At 40.4% G+C, this 20,279-nt stretch overlaps 1 protein-coding gene across 1 annotated transcript in view; it reads right to left on the reverse strand.

The window, feature by feature from the left end:
* Window positions 1–20,279, reverse strand: part of LOC124717062 (molybdenum cofactor biosynthesis protein 1-like) — a 111,698-nt gene that overhangs the window by 10,047 nt on the left and 81,372 nt on the right. Inside the window, exon 8 of the mRNA XM_047243745.1 lies at window positions 18,980–19,037. Coding sequence (XP_047099701.1) covers window positions 18,982–19,037 — 56 coding nt within the window. The 3' untranslated portion in view covers window positions 18,980–18,981. The remainder of the gene's footprint in view (window positions 1–18,979; window positions 19,038–20,279) is intronic.

A 20,279-nucleotide genomic window follows, 5' to 3' on the forward strand; every position in this document is an offset into this window, starting at 1 on the left:
TCTGCAGTTCAAAAAAGAAATTAATTTTGTGGTAAGTATATTCCCCTTGTATCATGGAAAAATTACTTTGGTAGTAAGCATACTTCCCAGTGGTCTTCAAAACAACATTATTTGGTGCCACATATAGTTGCAGCTGCTTCTGAAAGGAACAAGTGACATTTCATGACAATTAAAAGCTACATTTCATAACAGACAGAAAGTTCAGCTGGTGCAGCAAACTAACATCTGGCGCCATGTGCATACAGAGCTCGTATGATGTATTCTCAGGAATACAGTAAAGAAATACAGTTGGTGGTACGTACACTTCCCACATCCCATAAAATGGTTAAATCAGGAACTTCTCTCACAACCTATCGAGCGAGGTGACACAGTGGTGAGCTCACTGGACTCACATTCAGGACGACTAATAGTTAAAGTCCATGCATTATTCTTCTGTGGCAACCTGTTCATCGCAGAGTAGCCTTTTCAACCTACAACCTCAATTATCTGCTGGATGTATTACAATCTCTGTTTTCCTCTACAGTTTATGCTCTCTACAGCTCCATCTAGTCCGTCCAGACTTGGGTTTCCTGTGCTTTCTCTAAATCATTACAAGCAAATGCTGAGATGGTTCCTCTGAAAGGGCACAATAAATAGCCATCCCATCCTTGAAATAATCAGAGTTCGTGCTCAGACACTAAAGACCTCAATGTTGATGGGACATTAAACACTTATCTTCCTTCATTTCTCCTTTCTCGATACTCTTTTGTCTACCAGAAATTACAAAGTACAACTGACTGTGTAATGTAGGTGAAAGCGAACCTGCATTCTCATTTACTTTAGCAGAGTGCACTGTCTCTCCATTCGTTAATGGGACAGTATGACTCATGTGGGTTGTACAGTCTGTCGACCTGCTGCAAAGAGTGACTTAAGGCTTTTACTGGTCATAAGTGATATACTTAGCAGTAGCTGTGTTTCTTTACTGCATTTAGGGGAATACATTGAACCACTTCTGCATGCTCCTGGCATCCAGTGATAGTCTGCTGCACCAGTTTACTTCTTTTTGTTATGAAATATAGCTTTTAGGGCTGTGAGAAGTATACAGCCCACCAAGTAACAGCGTTTTAATGGCTCTTGGAAAATATGCTTTCCATCAAAATAGTTTCTCAAAAAGGCTTGGGAAGTACACTTATTACAAAATTAATATGTCTTGTGAATCTCGGGAAGCATACTTACCAAGCACTTAGTGGTTTTACAAAACTTTTGGGAATATATATTACCATCTGTAGATGTACCTGGTATCTTGTGACAGTACACTGTACCAGATGCATAAAAATTGCTACAACAAACAATTTTTGTTTGTCGTCAGATCACTACTATCGTCACTTGTGTAGCCGGAAAAAAAATTGCCTCATTTTCACAGTGGGAAATACACTTGCCACAAAAATAGCAGCTCACAAAAGGGCTGTAGGAGAAATGCACTATCACCACAGTTTTTGTCCTAAACCACAAAAATAAAATTAGAAAAATAAATAAATAAACTGATCACAGTTCCAATATAACATCAAAAAATTTAACTTTGCAAAAGGATTAAAGCGTTAATGCTTAAAGACTGCCCACGCATTGTCACTTTACAATAAGAAAGTTTGTCAGCCCGGAAAGTTACCCCCACAATTGGCACACGCTACAGCGACGTCATATGAACATTCCACAGCCTTTGCAGTAACAAAATGTTAAAAATCTCCACTGTATAGATTGCTCAGAGCCAACAACAACTGACAACTGCTAACTTCAAATTATAGCTGACAGGTAGTACCTCAGGGGAACTTACTGTAACTGCACTGTGACTTTTTTGCAGATAATGGGGAGAGCTGTGTTGACTCACACGGTACACAACCATCTCGACACATTCAGTGGGGCCTCTAGGTGTCCATTACATACTACAGTACAAACCCCCGGGGAATGTGGTGCACAAATAATCATGATTTACATGGAAACCGGTGGATGGAAAGCGACATTCTTTTTGAGGAGCACTAGTGAGAAAATTTAGAGAAATGGCTGTAGACGTTGACTGCAGAACAATCTACTGCGACTAATGTACATTCCATGTAAGGGCCATGCAGACAAGTTTAGAGAGATTAGGGCTCATACAGAGGTATATAGACAAGTCATTTTGCCCTCATTCTGTTTGTGGTGCAACAGGAAAGGAAATTACTAGTGGTGATACAGGGTGTCCTCCAGCATGCACCATATGGTGGCTTAGTGAGGGAACACCTGGAAAGGAACTTGGATCAGTGGTATTGTTTTCCTTTCACAATAAGTGAAGCATTTCTTTGATACCTGATGATCCTTGTAGAAGGGTGTGGAAATGGCCAGGTACCAATGCATGTCTCAAGTGTGAAGACCCACAGATTCAGCAGGTAGTTGGGTCAGTCTGGTTTTGGTCTGGTGTCACCTATGGATATCAAATGCCTCTAATAACTAGTAAGTATAATTTGAGAGCTGTGCAGTATCAGAACTGAATCCTCCAGCCTACTGTCTAGCCAACATAATGTCAAAATTTCAGCAACGGGTCTCTCGACAAATAGTGCACTACGGCATTGGTCCTGTACTTAGCATGCATTTATTGTGATTTCTTGCTTAATGCAAAGTCCAAAGCAATTAGAAAAAAGCATGGTAATTCCTGTATATAAGAAGGGTAAAAGAATGGACCCGCAACATTACAAACCAATAACCTTAACATTGGTTTGCTGCAGAATTCTTGAATGCATTTTCACTTTGATTTCCATGAAACAGAAAAGCTTCTGTTCACAAATCAGCACAGATTTAGAAATCATCACTCGTGTGAAACTCGGCTTGCCCTTTTCTCACAAGATATCCTGCAAATCACGGATGAAGGGCAACAGGCAGAATTCACATTGCTATTTCTAAAAAGTGTTTGCCACAGTGTACCACTGCAGACTGTTGATAAGGTGTGAAATTACAGATTAGGTTTCAAGATATGTGAATGGCTCGAGATGACTTCTTGTGTAGTAGAAGCCAGAATGTCGTCCTTTATGGTGAGTGTTCATCAGACACAGGGGCATCGGGGTTATTCTCAGGAGTGCCCCAGGGTCACCTATAGGATCACTCTCATTCTCTATATAGACTGATGGTCCAAAACATTATGACCTGCTTAATAGCTTGTTTGTCCGTCTTTGGGACAAAATACATCACTGATTCTGCATATCAGGGATCAGACAGTTTGCTGTTAGGTTTGTGGAGGTATGAAGCATTAGATGTCTACACACAGGTCTTGTAATTCACATAAATAACATATCACTGATTTGCATACGTGGTAATGATGCTCGATAGTGACCCAGATGGGTTCCTTTAGTTTTACATCAGGCAAATTTGGCCAACGTGATGTCACTATAATGCTTCTCAAACCACTGTAGCATGATTCTGGCTCTAAAACGCTAACAATTACATTGCTGAAAGATGACATCGCTGTCGGGGAAGACACCAAGTAAGAAGGGACATAGGTGGTTCACAGCTGTCGGCATGTCTTCGATTACTAACATAGGTCCCATCAAGTGCAGGAGAATGTCTCCCAAGCATAATACTGCTCCCACCAGCCGACATCCATGGTGTGCTGCAAATTTGGAGCTGCCATTCACCTCGATGATAGTTTTTGTGGAGACACCTATCAACCTAGTGTAGCAAAAATGGGATTCACCCAAAGAGCCAACATTTCCATTGAGTAATGGTTTAATCCCAATGGTCCTGTGCCCACTGCAATCATAACTGATGATGATGTTGGGTCGACATGTGAACATGTAGGAGTGGTCTGCTGCGGAGCTCCTTGTTCCAGAATTTACAATGAACCGTGTGCTATGGAACATTTGTGGGTCCACCAGCATTGTGATCTTTCAGCAGAGTTGCTACAAATCTCCGTCTATCCTACATTGCAGCTAGACATACCTCCAAACCCTGTGTTCTGTGAAGAGTCACAGACGTCTAACCATTTAGCACCTAGTGATAGATGGCACATGAACATTTGACCAGCGTTGCCGCTTTTGAGATGTTTGTCACAGGCTCAGCATAATAATAATCTGCCATTTGTCAGAATCACTTATCTCAACTGATTTCCCCATTTGCAACCCATATCTTCCCTAAAGTGAGCCCCCGTCTGTGTCTGCTCTATTTACATATTTTTGTTACCGCATCACATGCCCGCAGTGCCACCAGGCAGCATCCAACTCGCAGTGGGCAGTGGTCATAATGTTTTGGCTAATCAGTGTACATTAAGGATCTGACAGCCAATGTGGCCAGCACTATGAGGCTGTTTGCTGATGACGCTATTGTGTATGAGCAAATGTCGTCATTGAGTGACTATAGGAGGATATAAGATGACTTAGACAAAATTTGTGATTGGTGAGATGAATGGAAGCTTACTGTAAATATAAAAAAAAAATGTAGGTTAATGCAGATAAGAAAGAAAAAATCCCATGATGTCTGAATACAGCATCAGTAGTATGCTGCTTGACAGTCATGTCAATTAAATACCTAGCCATAATGTTGCAAAGCAGTAAGACATGAAACAAGCAAAATTGGTTGTAGGGAAGGCAAATGGCCAAATTGGTTTATTGCAAGAATTTTAGGAAAGTGTAGCTTATCTGTAAAGGACACAACACTAGTGTGACCCATTCTTTAGCATCGCTTGAGTGTTTGGGATCTGCATGACATTGGATTAAAGGAAGACATTGAACCAATTCAGAGATTTGTCACCAGTAAGTCTGACCAGCACATAAGTATTATAGAGATGCTTCATGAACTCAAATAGGAACCCCTGGAGGGAAGATGATATTCTTTTCACAAAACACTATTAAACTATTTAGGTACCTCGTACTTGAAGCTGACTGCAGGACAATCCTACAGCCACCAATTTACAATTCATGTAAAGGCCACAAAGACAAGAGAAATTAGGGCTTGTACAGAGGCATATAGACTTTCATTTTTCCTAGCACTATTTGTGAGTGGAACAGGACAAGAAATTACTAAGGTGGCTTGTGGGGTATGTACGTAATTTTAATCAGCATGATAGATACATTTTTGTACATGTTTACTTTCAAGGAACTTTGTTGTGCTGTTCTTTTTTAATAAAAACAAATACGAAGCTCGTGCTTATTCACTCCATTCCTGGCTGATGAAAGTATCTAATGTAATTATCATCTTTCTCATGTTCCCAGTACCTCGGAAACTCTCTGTCAATTGTATTTCTTTTTATTTGGCATTTATGGTCTGGACATCTTGGAGCTCACGAGCATCTATTCTGTTATCAGAAACATTACATTCTCTTCAGACCATTCTGCCACTCAAAGATCTTGAGTTGAAGACAAAAGTTCACTGATGAAACACCAGAATTTAGATCTCTCTCTCCTGCTCTCACCAATGCAGAGATGATGGAGACTTCGTTTGACAGTTCATCGAAAGACTGATAATGGGCAGAACATGAGTGAACACCTGTGAATGCTAACCAAATGCAACAGAATGGTGTCTGCTTGTGCTCAGCTACTGTTCAGAACCACAGAGAATTCTTGTTCACTTGTGTCCACTCCAGTGAAAAATGAGTTTCAGACCTGCAGTCCAGTCTTTTAAGTTTAGCACGCAGATGGATCAGTCATGTTTTGGGCCAGTATGGTATACAGATGTCTGACACATCTAATTTCTAATGAGACTATTTGAGGGCTGTGCAATATGATGATAGGATCCTCCAACCTACTGTCCTGTAATATAGTCGATGTTTGGATGATCATTGGTTGTGTTTCAAGATGACAATACACAAGCACACCATGGGATACGAATGATGGAGGAAATCAAAGTCAAAATGAGGGCAGCTCAGTCTGTATTATTGTAAAATATTAGGAGAGAGAGAGTCACGGAGATGATATGCAAGTTGAGATGGTAATCACAAAAAGAAATACTTTTTTGCTGTGGCAAGATCTTTTCACGAAATTCCAGTCTCCAACTTCATCCTCCGAATGCAAAAACATTTTCATTTTCATAGCACTCACCTTCATAGGGAAAAATGATCATTATAATAAAACACAACAAATCAGAGATCACACAGAGCAATTTAAGTGTTCCTTTTCCCCACACATTGTTCAAGAGTGGAACTGTAGAGAAACAGTATGAAAGTGGTTTGATAAATCCTCTGTCAGGCACTGAATTGTGAAATGCAGAGTAGTTATATAGATGCAGACATTTCATATCCCATAAGCACGGTGGTTGTGGTGCTCTAGTGGGTAGCGCACTGGACTCCAATCTGGAGGTCCCGGGCTCGATTCCCCATAAAATGTGGGGATTTTTCCTTGTTCCAGTCACTGCAGGATGGCCCCAGGTGACGTCAACCTGCTATCAGATGACTCCTGGGGATATTTCCCAGGGTAAAAGGAAGCTGGGGTGATAGGCCCATAACCCTCTCCCTCCTAGTGCCACAGCGAACAAAGGCTGCACCCTACCTGCTGTCAGGACAACAGCCCAGTCACTGCCTGCCATCATAGACCTCACTTTAACTTTTATGTTTTATGCGTCTTAACAATTACTTTAGCACAGAACAAATATGGAAATGAACAAGACCAGAATAATTAACATATTCTGTTGTATTTTCTGTTGTGGCTATATCATAAATTAAACAACAGAAAGACATCTTCAATCAATTTTCTAAAATTCATGACATAAAAGTATTGTATAAATCATTAAAACCCTACTGTACTCTATCGAAATTGTAATACTCCTGGGTAAATGCCAAAGTTAGCATGCAGCTAGGGCCAGTGTTGACATGGTTTTTAGGCTGTTGTCCACATCCGACTAGATGAATAGCAGACTGGTACGCACACCCCACATCAGTTACATTATCCTTAAACATTTTGAAAACATTCTCACACTTTCACACACGATAATATTAGATACATACAGATACAGGGTACATAACTTTCATCCTGGTGAGGGTTGGAAGGGGGGGGGGGGGAGGTGGCATGGAAAGGGCATCTGGCCACAATTTACCACTAATACTGCCAAATCCACATTAACATGCTGAGACTGTGATAACAGGGGATAAAGACTAAGAAAAAGAAAAAGTAAAATGTATCAAAGTTGTGAGGTAAAAGTCTGTGCCCACTGCCAGAAGAAAATTCACTCCAGATTTAATGTTGCAACAGCGCATATTGAGTACATGAAATGATCACGTTTACAGATCAATACTGCAAATGCTTCTCAGCTACCATGTATTGAGCCGTGCCAAAACACACACATTAGTATGTGGTGTAGCCCTCACTGGTGACAATGCAGGCACTGACTATGGCATTCAGTCGATAGTACAGATGGCAGAAATTGTCCTGAGATAAATTATGTCACACATGCTCAATCTGTTCACATAGTTATGTAAGAGTTGTTGGTTGACAAGTTGCACGAGTCACTTCTCATCCCATTGTCCCCCACATGTGCTCGGATGGAGACAAACTCGTAGAACATGCTGGCCAGGGAAGTCACTGCTCATCTTTCGGAGAACATAGAGTTTCATGGGCAGCGTGTGGGTGAGCACTATACTGTTGGAACAGTACATTACCTTCCAGTTGCAAGAATGCAAAAATAATGGGTGTAACATCATTCTGCATGTACCAAGTGCAGAAACACCACAGATGAATGAGAGTTGTAGTTTATCGCACCCCAGGCCATAAGGGCCACTGTGTCTTGGACGAATGCACTCTACAAGAGTGTGCTCACCAGGTTTATGTCATTTGCTGATACGACCATCACTTGTGTGCGAGCAGAATCTGCTTCCATCACTTACGACCATGGCGTGCCATGCCATCCTCAAAGAGATCCTCTGATGGCACCACTCGAGCCATGCATGTCAGTGCTGTGGCACAATTGGAAGACGGGCTAGATGTGTGCATGTCCGTAGCGCAACTGTCAATAACCGCTTCGCAACAGTTCGTGCTGACACATCTGGGGCTCACAAGACCTTTTATCTGTGCTGTGGTAGCGGTACAATCTGCAACTGCTGGCCTTACAGTACAACAATACTAGTGAGCATCTGTGCTGTGTGGATGTCCAGAACCTCGGCTACGTGTGTGAGAATGTTCATGTGATCACTGAGACTAGCAACGTTGCACAACTGACGCAGCACGTCCACCTAGTGTGGCAATTCCCTTGAAAGGACCATCCTGCCACTCGGAAGCCCACAGTTTGACCCCTTTTTAAACTCACTCGTTGGCTATAAGAACCACGAGCGTGCCTTCCTGGCTTGCTTCACATATCTGCATCACACTGGCTGTGAGCATTTCCTATTAAAGGGTAGACACATATAGCACTCTGGTAGCTACGCCATTACGCTATCTGTTGGCGGATGACACTAAAACCATTGCCAGTAAATCTACTATTCCCAGGTGACATGTGTTGTCATCGTAACAAAATTGACATTGTATTTCCAGGTGTGCTAATATGAGCTGTATCAGCAAAAACATGTGACTAAAAAGATGCTAGCCTTACATTATTCTTGCACATTATCATTATCTTTGATGTTAATATGACAAGAAACATTAAAAATGCAATATCGAAAGTGAAGTTCATGGGAGAGATCTATGAACCGTTCAAAGTAAAGACAGGAGTGAGGCATGAAGATGGCCATCACCTACTCTATTTAACTCAGTTTTGGAGAAAATAATCAGGACATGGGACAAAAGAGACAGATGGGTAAAGACTGAACCCTCACCCTCCAAGTGCCGTGCCAAACAAAGACTGCACTCTACGTGCAGTCAGACCGTGTCACCCACAATATGGAGTGTGGAATATATTTGCACATGTAGATAAAATGTCTGGCCTTTGCTAATGATATAGCCATCATAACAAATAACAGAAAAGAAGACAAAGAAGCTCTACAAACTCTCTATCAAATCTCAGTCAAAATGGGACTACAAATCTCACATGAAAAAAAGTTGTACATTGACACAATGTAAAGAGACGGACACCCACTGGTAATAAAGTATGGAAAGATATCACATGAAGAAAGTTTCCAGTGCCTGGAAGAGATTACACAGAAAATGGGACTGAACTTAACATCCAATAAAAAAAGAATAACAAAACTACATAAGGTATTCAGACTTTATAACAAAATAAGTTTTTCCATCGATGCCAAATTAAGACGCTATATTACAGTAGTTATCACAGGCCTTGTGCACCCCAGAACAACAGTAATGAAGGGAAGAACAAAAATCAAGGAGATGGAAAAACAGAAGGAAATATCTACAGGCCAGTTCATAGAGAAGGGATCTGGATAAAGATATTGACAAAAGAATTGTACAAACACAAACAGAGGATTAAAAACAAAACTAGGTAAAGAAGGACAAAGTTCTAGAGACACATACAAATGATGCACAAAATCAGACTTACCAAGAATAGTTTTAATATAGTGATGACTAATAAAGTGAAAACCAACTGGGTATAGGAAACCATGGAGGACCTCAAGAAACTCAACATCTCCACAGAAGACATCACAGACAGGAAAAAATACAGAGAAAAAAACTGGAAACAGAAATTTCAGCAGATATTGAAAGAGAAGGAAACAGGGAACAACTATACAGAACAGAGGAAGAAGAATCACAATGAATATATGAGAATTTTTTGGAAAGACAAACAAGAGAGACAGAAAAAAAGCCTTAAAAATTGATGGCACTTTACTGCTCTCCGTAAGGGGGCATTAATTAACAATAATTCAATATAATAGTAATAATAATAATATATAATAATAATAATAATAATAATAATAATAATAATAATAACAATAGTAATAATGACACTGTCTCTGTCTCAAGAAACTGATCTCCGAAGATCAGCTGAAGCTATCTCCCATGTCTTACTCTGTTATGTTTGAAGTTTTCTATGAATTTTTGTAACATGATACTCTGTCCATGTGAATAACAATAAAAGTTACGCTTATTTGGGAAAACAGCATCAAAGAAATTGTTTATTACAAATGGAACAACAGTATTATAGATTCCCCATGACAAAGATTTATTGTCACAAATTGATGTTATCACCACTCTTGATAAATCCTGTTAATACAGTACAATAAAAAATAACAACACCTGATAAATCTCTGTACACACGCCACAGTTCCACAAGTGAAAACTACATGGAGTGGAAATAGAGGGAGATACTACGACGCAAAATTGTTTCCATCTTATGACCTTTTTGTTGTTGCTGTGGTAGTCTGAAGATTGGTTTGCTGCAACTCTCAATACTAATCTATCCTGTGCAAGCCTCATCACCTCCACCTCTACATATCTATTACAACACCCATCCATTTAAAACTGCTAGTTGTCGTGAAGTCTTGATCTATTTCTACAGTTTTTATACCCCTTCCCTTCCAACACACACACACACACACACACACACACACACACACACACACTAGCACCAAGGAAGAGCCTACAGCTTTGATACAACCCCCCCCCCCCCGCCCCCCCCCCCCCACCACCACAGTCATACCCTCATACCTCCCTAACTATGCTTTGTTCATTACTCCATCTTCCACAATCGCAACGAATTCCTCCATCCTCCATGAGATATATACATCCTAAACACCAATCCTGTAAGACTGTTGTCAACCTTTCTGCCACAACTCTTAGCCCTGCAGAAGTCTTGGTACTTTCTAAAGGCCTCACCTTTAGCCCAAAACCTAAATTCAAGTGTGCTGGACTTGTAAAGGATCTTCTTTCCTTACCTAATCTCTGCAGTGTAAATTTCTTCAATGTGCATTAGGGAGGTATAAGGGTATGACTGGAGGGGGGGGGGGGGGGGGGGGGGAGGGGTTGAATCAAAGCTGTAGGCTCTTCCTTGGTGGCTAGTGTTTGTGTGTGTTGGAAGGGAAGTGGTATAAAAACTGTAGAAATAGTTCAAGACTATGCTCCAGACTGAACGCTGAAAGGCATAATCAGTCTTAAATGATGATGATGATGATGATGATGATGATGATGCATCCCACTAATAACAGCCAACAAAAACCTCACACAGAACCTTGCTTAAAACAGTTCCAGCCTCCCTCCCACCCTGAACCTCCCCTTCCAGCCAGTCATCTCTTGGTTATCTTTCAGGAATTCGTCACTTCTAACCCGGTCTTACTTTCCTTTCCTAAATCCTCCCTAATGAGACCAACATCACTCCTATGTAACACACAGCTACCCATATCCTGAAAATCAATCCGTGCCTTATCATCTTTCCCACAGATAAAAGCTTCACCACAGTGTTCATGAATCATAGTGACTATGTGGCTCAGAGTCTTCACCAACTTTCTAACACCTCTGCATACAAACCTTACAACCATGATCACATCCTAGAATTCCAACAAGACTCCAGCAGCTCTCCAAGACCTTAAGTCCATCCCATAACCTGACTCCTGGATCAATCTCCCTCCTCACACCACTCCTTCCTTTTTACCTATTCACCAAACTACACAAACCCAACTACACAGGTCTCTCCACTTGTCCAACTGTGGCTGGGAACAATCCTCCCACTGAACATCACATGCAAACCATTGTCTGTAACCTCCCATCCTACAGTGAAGACAATGCTCACTTCCTTCACCGCCTTTCCGCAGTTCCTGTTTTGTTACCACATGACTCCTTGCTGGTTACTACGGATGCAACATCATTTTAAAACATCCCCCATGCCCATGGCCTCACTTTCCAAACATCCTCCTGATACCAAACCCACCACCTCTTTCCTAATCCCCTTACCCAATCACATCCTGACCCACAATTATTTCACTTTTGAAGACCAAGTCACAGGGTGAAATGCCTAAAGCTCGCACCACAAGTATGAAGTGCTATTGATTTGCGGCTTTGACAGAATGGATTGGTAGTCAGGACTCATTATCGTTACCCAATCAACAGATTGTAAAGATACTTTCTTGTGCAGATGTACACTTTTTAAATGAAACTGTGCTTACTGACATTAACAAACTAAAAATACGGTAAATCAGAATGTCAGTTGGGTTTGTTGCATGATTCTAGTACAAGTTGTCAATGAGATACAGCATTTTTAAAAGTTTCCATACCAATACTAGTTTGTGCCACTCAATCTGGGTAGTTGCTAGGTATTATGATGTTTGCTTACAGTGTGTTTGTGTGTGTGTTCCTCGAGTGCATTGTGACTTGCAAGTCAGTAAGTGTGTGACAGTCCAAGCAGTAGGTCATGAGTGGGATTTACCAACGCAGAAAAAGGTGACATGCTCATGGTGTATGGAGAGTGTACGAAGAATGCGCTTCATTCTTGTACAGTATATGCAGCAATAAATCCCAATAAATGTCAACCATATCGGCAATCATTTATCGACCTCTTCAACCAGTTATGTGGAAGTTATAGCCTAACTCCTAGCAACATAACAGATGAAACAAGTAGTTGATCCACATGTTACCTCCTGCACAATCGCACGTGGAAATGGCATTAATCGGGCAAGTGTCCTATGCATTCTCCATTGACATAGGTTTTATCCCCATCTATAAAGACTGCATGGAATTGATCAAGAGAATCGTGTTAACTTCCATACGTGAGCATTAAGACAGGATACTCCAGATGTATCATGTATCTTGTTTAGTGGTGAAGGGAATTTTAACAATCATGGCCTGGTAAAGTGCTGAAATAATCACTATTGGTCTGTTAACAATTCTCTTTGGCTGTGGCAGGTGGAATGTCAGCATCCTTGGAATGTAAACGTGTGGTGTGGGGCAGTGAACCATCAGCTCACAGGCCCGTTTTTCTTAGAAAGAACACTGAATGCGCACAAGTATCACAGCCTCCTAACAAACCATCTTCCACGGATGCTAGAAGAGATTCCTCTGCAGACTAGGAGCAACTTGTGGTACCAATATGATGGCTGTACAACGCACAGTGCACGAACTACAACATGGCTTCACAAACTGTTTACAAATCATTAGATTGGATGCAGAGGACCTGTATCTTTGTTGACCCATTTGCCAAATTTCGTGCCTGCAGACTTTTTTCTATGGGGAAAGCTGAAAGACCGTCTACAAGGGCATACCAACTACATCTGATGATATGCAATGATGTATTACTGCAGCCTGTTGGATTGTCCCTGCTGAAATACTGGTATGTGTGCAGCAGTCTTTCCATACCAGACTGGAAGCATATACTGGTGCTGCCAGTGGTCATTTTGAACACAGCCTGTGATGGTCAATTGTCTCATTACTGGTCACAATCCACATAACTAGTGTATGGACTTGGACTGTTCTTTAGTGTGTGTGCTACCGCAGCTAATGTACAAGTGTTGGCGTGGGAACTTTACAGCTAATGTACAAGTGTTGGCGTGGGAACTTTTCAAAATACAATATCTCTTGAATGGCTCACACTAGACTCCTGCAACAAACACCGCTGATAGACTAATTTACGCTACTTTTAGTTAATACCAATAGGCATAGTTTCATTTAAAAAAGTGTATGTTTGCACAAAAAATGCACTTTCTAATATCAGTACAATCTGTTGGTTGGTTACTAGCACAAGCCCCCAACTACCAAACCATCCTGTGAAAACCACACATCAATAGCACTTTCCATTTCTGCAATGTTTGTGGTGCAGGTTTTAAGCGATTATCCCTGTATAAACAAATCTGTAGTACTGCCATGGGTACCCGCATGGTGCCATCCTATGCCAACTTTTGTATCGGCCATCAGGAGAAGTCCTTCCTATCCAGTCAATACCTAAAACCCCTTGTCTGATTCAGAGTAATTGAGACATTGTCATGATCTGGACTCATGGTATAGACTGCTTCTTCCATAACCTAAAAACCTACTCCCAAATCATCTTAACCTGATCATTCTCAACTCAATGCGCCATGTTACTAGACATCGATATCCATAAATACATGTCAAGTGGATCAACCACCAACAGTACCTCCCTCCACTTTGACAGCTGCCACTCATTCCATGTCAAAAAGTCTCTTCCATACAGTCTTGTCACATGTGGACTCACTATCCCCAGTGGAAAGCAGGAGTTGTCTAAATATGGCAATAGCACTACCAGAGCCGCAGTATCTACCCATCTCATTCATAAATAGATCTCCCGTGCCATCTCCTCATCTCACACCAGTAACCCTGTTAACCAGACAATGGTCAGCACTTCTCTAATCATCAAGGCCTTGAAAAGCTCAACCACATCCTTCACTGGGGCTTTGACTATCTCAGACGGGGTATACTGTACTCAAGATACTACCCACTTCCTGCAAAGTAGTGTTCCATTGCCCGCACAATCTAGAGAACATCCTTGTCCGCCCCTAATCCTGTGAGTGACCCAGGTGCGAGACCTGTCCCACAAGTCCACCCACCATCTCCTACAGCAGTCCAGTCACAGGCATCTCCCACCATATAAAAGGCACGATCATGTGCAAAAGCAACCTGTTAAAAATCAGCTATGCTGCAATTACCATACAATTTTCCATGTAGGGATGACAAGTAACCAACTGTTCACTCGCAGGAATGTCTAGCACCAAACTGTGGCAAACCACAGACTTGACATTCCAGTTGCCAAGAGGCTGTACACCACTTCAACAACTGCTTCACTAGACATACCATTTGGATATTCCCTACCAGTGCAAGTTTCTCTGAACTACGCAGGTGGAAATTGTCTCTCCAGCACACCTAGTGCCATCCACCTGACCTAAACCTCTGCTAACTTGTTTCCCACTGTATCACTTTACCTTTTCCCTTCTCTCTTCTGTACCCACCAATCTTTTCCCATTCAGACCATGTACTGTCTTCTCCAATCACTCTGCTCCCCCCCCCCCCCCCCCCCCCTCCTGCAGCTACTGCGGGTGTGGACATTTGGGTGTTTGTGTGGTTTCCAAACTAAACCATGTGCATTTTAGATATGTTAGATCCATATAATTTGCCTGAAACTAATTCTCTGAGGTACTGAGATTGCTGCTTACTGGCTCAGGGTTTCTATTTTCAGCTAACACAGACGTATTGTCTACAAACAAAAGTGTATGGGACAGGATATTTACCAGTGAATCATTCACACTGGACACCAAAAAGACTGTTGCGTGGCATGTAGACAACCCCCGAGATGGTGCACCCAGGCAGTGTGACTGTAGGAGCAGACAGTAAAAACTCTACACAAAAGATGGTCCAGCACTTCTCAGAGCTTACAGTCAAAAATTATCAGGCAAGGTGTCCATCTTATGCAAATTAATGTAGGATTAACAAGTGACAAATGCGGTTACCAAAGCAAATTAGATGATGAGCATGCCATCAGTATTATAGCTCTATAGGAAATGCATTTAGGTATTAGTGATGTAGAAGTAATTAGGATAAAACTCAAAGGCCTGGTTATTACATCAGTTCACAAATCACCTAACAAAAAGTGTCTGACACTAGTCTTACACACAGCAACTAGACAGCATGTATATGTTTAAGATTTTAATTCCAAAACACAACCCGGACATACATAAATAGAGACAAAAATAGAGAACCATTGTTCAAATGGATCAACACACAAGAAATTATCTAAGTTTGATGCCAAGGAATTTAAAACGTTTTGCGCAGGCAGATGGAAACTGATACAAAACCTGACCCATCCATCTTTTCCACTGATAAGAACAAATTACCACTGAATCACTCAACAGTAGTACTGAAACATTTTTCAAGGAGTGTACATTGGCTCACAAAAGTCATCATTGGTGCTGAAATATCAGTTACAAAATACATTGATAAACCCACATGGAAATTTGAAAAAGCTAACTCGATACAATACACCCATGAACTGGAGAGCAACCTGCACTGGACACCTCAAAAGGCAGAAAATTACACAATATCTGTGGGAATTATTGTAGATGTAGCTAAATGGAATATCTGAAGGAAAGTAACAAAATAATGTGTACTAGGATGGGACAAACCTGCCCAAGTCCTCTACAAAGGGTACCAAGGGACTAAATAATTTTTTGATGACATTTTGTATTTAAAAATATTTGTGTGTAGAAATTGTTCATGTTGATGTAAATTTGACAATTTAAGAAATGGTCATGCTTAGGAACAATGTAAGAAATAGGTGTTATGTAAAAGCCAGTGTGCTTTTGTTTGAAACGAAAATGGCTGTGGGGAGTGGAAAAGGTGGCAAGGGCGAATTGGCGTGCTACCTTGAGCAAGTGTGGGAAGTAAGTCACACAGTCTGTAGGCAGCAGTGATTGAGGTAACTCCTTTGTGAAGCAGGAGAAGCTTTGCCTGCAAAATTTCATAAAAATGCCTCGGTTGAAGACTGCAAACAGCTTACAGCATAGCTGCGAGTTGTTGAGCTACTGTATGTAAAATTGAATGAAGCCAAGAAGAGAAATTGAGCCCATACAGCAAGAAACTTGCAGGGTAGTGTAGCCATCATAACTGTTCACCACACCCAAGCCTACAGCCACCAGATAAGATTTTTTTATTTTTACTTTTGTACAGCATGAATCATTAATTTAAACTGTGTTTTAATAATCATTCTTGAACTTTACGGAAACTGGCTCACCCTGTTATTTCATCCTAATCATACATCTGTATAGGGTTCCTTCCTGGTGTTTGATTAATCAGAGTGTCCTGTTTTACAGACTTATGAAGTGCCAAGTTAATATAAAGAGGCACCATTTAAATTGCTTTAGTGTAAATAATAAAAATGTTTTCTTAACTATTGCAAAGTGTTATAGTTTGCTTACATAAAATTCAATTAGAGTGAAGCCAAGTTACTAGAATCTGTTAGATGGCTATACAGAATCAGTTCAGTGGTTCATGGTGTGGGTTCCTGTAGTCATGTCCTAGTTCATGAACCACGGGCAACGTATGAGTGGCCAAGTAAGTGGTCCCGACAGTCGGGATACCAGTTACTTTGGAATAAGGCTGGGCATCTCGGACATATTCTGAGTCGTGGTCACCTTTGTGCTCATACGGCAAAGACTACCAAATCCACCGGTTAGTCCCTCAGCCGTTAGGGGTAAAACCCAATGGGACTCGGGGCAAGTAAGGCTAGCAACCTGCTTCCCTGATACTTTAAATATGATGCTGGCAACAATCAGAGCAAAATGCCTCGGACCTTTGGAGGTGACGGAGTCCCACCTCTAACTGACAAACCAGGGACTCCCAAGATAGATTAAGATATGTGAACACAAAATAAGCAGTCTTGCATATGCGGATGACTTAGTTGTGATGGCAGATTCGATTGAAAGTTTGCAGAGTAATATTTCAGAGCTAGATCAGAAATGTAAGGACTATGGTATGAAGATTAGCATCTCCAAAACGAAAGTAATGTCAGTGGGAAAGAAATATAAACGGATTGAGTGCCAAATAGGAGGAACAAAGTTAGAACAGGTGGACGGTTTCAAGTACTTAGGATGCATATTCTCACAGGATGGCAACATAGTGAAAGAACTGGAAGCGAGGTGTAGCAAGGCTAATGCAGTGAGCGCTCAGCTACGATCTACTCTCTTCTGCAAGAAGGAAGTCAGTACCAAGACTAAGTTATCTGTGCACCATTCAATCTTTCGACCAACTTTGTTGTATGGGGGCGAAAGCTGGGTGGATTCAGGTTACCTTATCAAAAAGGTTGAGGTTACGGATATGAAAGTAGCTAGGATGATTGCAGGTACTAGTAGATGGGAACAATGGCAGGAGGGTGTCCACAATGAGGAAATCAAAGAAAAACTGGGAATGAACTCTATAGATATAGCAGTCAGGGCGAACAGGCTTAGATGGTGGGGTCATGTTACACGCATGGGAGAAGCAAGGTTACCCAAGAGACTCATGGGTTCAGCAGTAGAGGGTAGGAGGAGTCGGGGCAGACCAAGGAGAAGGTACCTGGATTCAGTTAAGAATGATTTTGAAGTAATAGGTTTAACATCAGAAGAGGCACCAATGTTAGCACTGAATAGGGGATCATGGAGGAATTTTATAAGGGGGGCTATGCTCCAGACTGAACGCTGAAAGGCATATTCAGTCTTAAATGATGATGATGATAATGATGAATAATAGCTTTTCAAAGTAAATTCCATTAAGAAAGAGGTTTTCTTTAAGTGAAATGTTCAGTATAAAAAGTGTGTGCTTAAGTGTCAAAGTATTTAAGTTTCTTGATTATGGAAAGTGCTTTTCTAAAGGTTGTCCCCCCCACCCCGGCAAATTTTTTTTAGCTTCCTTGAAGTTATCTACTGGGCTTTTTCTTTTTTAAAAACATAATGTATAAAGGTGTAGCCCAACATTGTTTAAGTGGGGTAATTTATTTGAAGAACCAACAAAACAGTAGCAAGAAAGTAGGCAAAATTCACATTTCTGCTTCTCCAATACTTCACTATTTCATTGCCAGGATAAGTTGGTGACCATTAAGTACATATTTTAAACCGCTAAATGAACTTGGAACTGAGTTGTCCTAACTTCAGTATATTATTATTCATACTGTGTTTCTATCTAACCACTGGGTAAGATCTTAGGAAAAGAAGTGAAGAGTCCAATTTACTTATGCATTAGACGCCACACACAGTAAATCCTGTAAGAAGGATAACTCTATTGATTATCTTTTCCTATAAACAGGACTATCCTTCCATAGTGTATTTTATTTGGAAACTAAACTAAATTTTAGTAAGAGGGTTATACGTGGAAACATAGAGACAGGGTTTCTGTTATTTACGTAAAAGCATACTAATATCATAATGGTAGTGTTATAAGGTCCTATTAATGTGTGGCCATGACATTTGTTAAATGTCTCACCACATTCCTATTGAAACTATTTACTCTTCTTGTAAATAACTCCTATGACAGTTTTATACAAATGTCCACCAAGACTTTGTTCGTCAACTTTCATTTATGTAACAGCGATCTTTTAGATGTATTTAAATCAGTACTGTTAAGAAATCAGTACTATAAAGAAATACTGACTATACTGACTAGCTTTATTTTCAAGAATCTCAAGTTTAAGTTATACATACTGTTATCCTCCAATAAGAATCATTGGCCGATTCTTCATCTTTGACAGGTTCATCATGCCTGCAATGCAAAACATTATCTTTTGCATTAACAGATGAAATCCAACTTTTTTAATTTAATAAATGCTTATACAAACAAAGTTTCTTCAAAAAATGTATTTCTGACAACTGGCTGTCACAGATTATTTTCACTGAATGTTGCAACCCAGTTATATTGCTGATGAGAAGCAAATGTTGATCTTTTCCCTCTCTTCCTTCACCATCTCCTGTTTTGTTCACCTTGACATATTTCTACCAAAAAGACTACCCCAATGGATCCACTGCTTATATTTAACACACAGCAAATTCAGTGCAAATATTTCCTTAACACAGGATGTGCATTGACAAGCTTGAATTAATCAGAAAAATATAAATAGATACTAACCATTCCACAACTCTTACAAAATACATGCATTAAGTAATCATCAAAGCTACTTTTTGTACAAGAGGACTAACAGCCAAAATGGTGCTACATGCTACAGGCAGTGCAATACGAATTTATTTTACTCATTGCTACAGCAATAAATGTACTTATAAAAATATTCAGACTTAGACTATAACCAAATACAGACAGAGAAAATATTCTAACTAAAGAGATATAGCAGCCATAGGCAGAAACAAATAAAAAAACTGATACGAATCTTAACTTTGAGAACCAAAAGTTTCTTCATCTGGAAAAAGTAAAGAGAGAAATGAGACTGTTCAAGAATTAAGGATGAAAATTCAGGATCTTGAGTCAAGGCAGATGGATGGTTAAATGAATGAAAAAACTAGACTGGACATGATGAACTTCAGTTGCGAAAGAGCAGCAGATGATGTGATTTTAAATGCTGAGAAGTAAGAAGTCTTCAAGAGGAGCCACCAAAAGGTCACATAAGTGAAGAACAAACTGAAAATACTCGTAAATGGGCTAAAATGGCGGCAAATAGATAAAGAAAACAGAAAGAAAGTGCTGAAGAACAGGCAACCAAACAACAATAACAACAATAATAATAATAGCACATTGTAGCAATATATAATAGCAGTCCCACAACATCTGGAGGAAGATTTCCCACTAACAGAGCAATAAATACATGAAGCCATCAACTCATTCGAAAACATCAAAGCAACAAGTGAAGACTCCACTACAGCAAAATTATTCAAATAGTCAGAGCACATAAATGATCTACAACTGCTTTTTGAGAACATTTGGAAAGCTGAAGAGATTATGGAAAGCATTAATCCACAGCTATGAAAAAAAGGGGACACACAAAATGTCAACAAT

This window comes from Schistocerca piceifrons, chromosome 9 (assembly GCF_021461385.2).
Source record: "Schistocerca piceifrons isolate TAMUIC-IGC-003096 chromosome 9, iqSchPice1.1, whole genome shotgun sequence".
Classification (NCBI taxonomy): Eukaryota; Metazoa; Arthropoda; class Insecta; order Orthoptera; family Acrididae; genus Schistocerca; species Schistocerca piceifrons.